A 4,396-nucleotide genomic window follows, 5' to 3' on the forward strand; every position below is an offset into this window, starting at 1 on the left:
GAGAGAGAGAGAGAGAGAGAGAGAGAGAGAGAGAGAGAGAGAGAGAGAGAGCTGGAGGAGGGAGGCGGTGTTTCACAGCTAAACTGCACCGCTGCTGCTGCTGCTGCTGCTGGGAGGCTGCAGCCGGCCACTCTCCTCTGCTTCTTACACACACTCACTCATACACACACCGGTTCCTCTGCATGATTCGGGCGCTCTCATGACAAGAAACCTGTTACACACACCAGCAGCACACACAATGGCGGCGTGCCTCCTCCYCCCCCGCTGATTAATGATCTGAATCTCATCGCGCTCCTCAGACAGACAGACAGCCACGGATTCCACCGTCCTAATGAGGATATCGCTGCAATGGTGAAGGACAAGGCCGAGGAGCGGACGCTCCAGTACCAGCAAACTTTGGTGAGTTYCTGATGATGTCACAGATGATGTTTGCAGACACGCGTCAGGCACGCGAGGAGGGAGGAGGGGGTCTGTTCCAGTGGAGGATGGAGGGAGACAGCTGCTCAGCTTGGTCCTGAAGGACAGCAGGAGGACTCTGCAGCACAGCTGGCCAAAATTCCCCCACAAAGAAGATGAGAAGTGGTTCTGAGTCCCACCCCCACCCCCCACGCTCTGCACACCTCCACACCAATCCACAGGTGCTGCATCACTCTGTTCCTGCCATCATCCTGTTCTGCTTCTGCAGCTACACTTCCTCAGCAGATTTTAGCTGCTCGTGTATCAAAACGTTTAGCTCATTCAGGAGAAGCTGTCACTTTCTTTAATCACTTTCATAAATTTCAAAAGATTTAGTTTTAATTACAAATATTGCCCCCATAAGGACATCACGAGGTCAGTTTCTTTAAAAAATATCGTTCTCTTTGAAATCTGCTTCAGCTAACACGCTCTGTTTTTGTCTTCCAGTGCCACAAAGTTTTTAGCTACTATTCTGCTGATTTTAGCTACTGTTCTGCTGATTTTAGCTACTGTTCTGCCACCTACAGATTTCCAYAGACTTTTCATACTTTTAGCTACTGATCTGTGTTTTTTACCAATCTGCTATCATTTCTCTATTTTTGTTTCTGCTTTTAGCTTAGTTCACCTTTTGCGTGTTTTCACTTGCTTTTTGCTACTTTTAAGTTTTAGCTACAATTCTGCTACAATGGCCTTTTGCTTCTTTGAAAAAGTTTTTTCTACTACTTTTAGGCTTAAGGCTACACATCTGCTACATTTAACTAAGCTTTTGCCTRTTTTAGCTTTAGCATCTTGATATGTTTAGTTTTCAGCTAGMCTTTGGGTACTATTAGCTTGTTAGCTCTTTGCTGCTTATATTTTTTAGCAACCCCTCTTCTAATTTATCTTTGCGCTAGTGTTTTGTTACTTTTTCGTTTTAAGTTAGCCTTTTACTACTTTAAGGTTTAGGTGTCCTTCTGCTATTTAWAGCTTTTAGCTGTCCTTTTGCCTCTTTTAGCTACTTCTATTTAGTGGTAGTGTTTTACTGCYTCTAGCTACTACTTTGCAACTAGGTATTATTTTGCTACATTTAGCTAGCATTCGGATATTTTTGGCATCTAGCTGCCATTTTTAAAAATGTTTTTAGCCATTGTTCTTTTAGTTTAACCRACTTAATTTAGGCTTTTTCTGCAGATTGCTGCAGTTATTCAATGCTCAGCATCATGCTGCGTTTTCACAGAAAATGCATTTTCTCGATTTAAATCTTATCASTTTAGATTTCACCAAACTGTGTCATTAATTCGTCCAGCCTGCAGGAAGGCAGACACCACCGTCACTTCATGCATGCTTTAATAGCTCATTAATAAGATGTTAATGAGTCTGAAATATAAATYACTCTGGTCCTGTGTTTTGAATCGCCTTCATTTCTCCTGCAGATCTTGTCCCCGCTTCATCGTCCCCTCAGCCAGTTTGAGTGTCCCCTWCTCTAAACTAAAAGTGGAGTGTTTTTAGAATATTAATTGCCATGTGCACTAGTTTGTCCCACTCGTGTCATGGCAGGACTGACTGTGTCTCCCTGAAGGACTTTATCTCTAATCAGATAAAGAGACAGACAGACAGTCAGGCTCTCAGACCAACCTGTGGATGTGTGTCGTCTGATTTAGGAGTCTGAGATTGATGTTTCTCATCTTTTGTCTCTTTTTTTTCTTTTGTTTTCATACACGGATGACTATGAGATTAGGTGGGTTTTGGGGGGAGCAGCTTTGTTGAGCCCTTGGTGGCACAGAGGTGTTTTTCTCCTCTTGTTGGTGTGAAGATCGATGTCACGCCCTGTGTCTCCGTTTGTAGATCAATAGCGAAGTAAAATGGCAGTCGAGATCTCTGAAGATTGGAACGTGCTGTCCCCCCACCACCTTCTGTCTCTGTCCGTGTATTGCTCCGATCAGTGGATTTATCGTTAACTCTCTGTATTCTTTTTCTAAAAATAGACCTGTGTGTGCGTTTCTGCAGTGATACGGTGGTGCAGTGAGTGTGTGCTGGTGGCAGCACTATTCATCAAACACCTTTCCTCAGGTGAAGTGTAGCATGTGGCTTTTTCCTCTGAAAACTGAAATCTGATGAGGAAAAGCTTATTGGATTTTAGCTGCAGCCTAAAACCGAAGGTCGACCAGTGAGTCCTTTGTGTTTCTTTTTTTTTTCCCAGTCACATGTTTGCTTGGAGTTTGGCAGTAGATAAACTGAGCGGATGACACGGAGCAGTYGGGGAAACACAGATCTGTCTGATAAACTTCTCCACAAAAAGAAAGACGTCAACGMTTCAGTCTTCTTTTATTAAGACCGGCGGCTGGCAGATCGTACCTCTCACCAAAGTGAAGCAAAAATAAACTTTTAAAATTGCTTATTTGAACAAATCTTGAAAAAAACCTCCAACAATAGAGCAAACCAGGACGAAGAAGTTATTTACAACCATAGTAATTAAAAATAAGTTGTGTGAAAGTCTTAATTTTAGGCAACTGCARTCGTATTTGGCGCCTCAGCTGGGACAGTTGGAAGTGGTTTTGTTTTTCGTTCTTTCTTTGGTGACCAATAAAGAGTAACGGATAAAAGAGGGAGAAGGCAGGCCAGACACTGAGGTGCAACAAGACAAACTGTCGATGTTACCGATTTGTTTGGAAGCGCTGCGCTGCTCGTCTCTGAAGCCTTAGTGGGAGCTTTTCTCAGAGATGATGTAGGTGGTCTGGATGTGTCATAGGATTCGCCTGAGTTCATGTGTTTTCTCTCAGCAGCAGCGTGGGCAAGCTTGAGTAAATATGAGTGTGTGTGAGTTAGAAAGAGAAAAAGTGGGAGTGTATGTTCTGCACCTACACATCTTCACCTGCCTACACACACACACACACACACACACAAACTGAGAGCAGATAGCAGCGACAGCAGGCCTGTCCGGCAGCAGGAAGCCTGAAGGTTTCAGCTGCTGCTGCAGGGATCAAAGTCTAGATCCACCAAGAAAAGCCCCTCCCTGCTCCTTWGGAACATGGGTTCTGCAGCGCTGCAGAAATGTTCCATTTATACACCGAACATGCTGATCATCTAAAATCGGGCTGCAGGTGAATATTTGTTCTGAACGTAATGGTCAGTCTTACAGAAATCCAGTTCTCTGTTTTTTTGTTTTAATGTTTTTAACGCACGTGTTACTYGAGGTGCACTGTTGGGGATGCTTTGTGAGTTTGTGTGGGTCTGTTGATAGGGACCATTCGGTCCTCGTGCAAACGGTGCAAGAGTTTGGTTCACATTGCTGGCAGTAAGTCAGACCCCTTCAGGGTGGGAGACTCAGCTGCCCGTTGTCTCCAATTCTAGGTGCAGCCAGGGAGGGAGTCCAGTTCAGTGGAGTCCGGAGTCCGTCTCTGCTGTTTGCAGGTGATGTGGTCCTGCTGGCGTCATCGTGCCATGGTCTTCAGCTCTTACTGGAGCAGTTTGCGAGTGTGAAGGGGCTGGGATGAGGATCAGCACCTCCGAATCTGAGGCCATGGTACTCCGTCGGAAAAGGGTGGATTTGCTCTCGTCGGGTTTTGGGTGAGGTTCTGCCTCAAGTTGAGGAGTTTAAGTATCGTGGGGTTTTGTTCACAAGTGAGGGAAGAATGGAGCATGAGATTGACAGACRGATGGGTGCAGCTTGTGTAGTATTGTGTACTGGTCTGTTGTGATGAAGCGGGAACTCTAAGGTGAAGCTCCCTGTTTACAGGTCAGTCAATGTTCCTACTCTCATCTATGGCCCCAGACATTTGTTGGTGACGTGATYAAAGCTAAAGAGTTCCACAACTTTTTTTGTCTAATATATTCCTGTTTAAAACAACAGAAATTAAAGACATTTTTTCAGCCACTACCAGACAAAATTTTAGCTCAATATCTTTAAAACTGACTGAGTTTTTGCCATTTTTGTGTTAGATTATTTTTCTGTTGTTGTTAA

At 44.3% G+C, this 4,396-nt stretch overlaps 1 protein-coding gene across 1 annotated transcript in view; it reads left to right on the plus strand.

Annotated features, from left to right (window-relative positions):
- Positions 1-144: 144 nt before the first annotated feature.
- Positions 145-4,396, plus strand: part of clcn2a (chloride channel, voltage-sensitive 2a) — a gene marked incomplete in the record, with an annotated part of 60,592 nt that continues 56,340 nt past the window's right edge. Inside the window, 1 exon segment of the mRNA XM_014031166.1 lies at positions 145-399. Within this exon segment, the coding sequence (XP_013886620.1) occupies positions 349-399 (51 nt within the window).

Source organism: Austrofundulus limnaeus, unplaced genomic scaffold, assembly GCF_001266775.1.
Source record: "Austrofundulus limnaeus strain Quisiro unplaced genomic scaffold, Austrofundulus_limnaeus-1.0 Scaffold6, whole genome shotgun sequence".
Taxonomy (NCBI): Eukaryota; Metazoa; Chordata; class Actinopteri; order Cyprinodontiformes; family Rivulidae; genus Austrofundulus; species Austrofundulus limnaeus.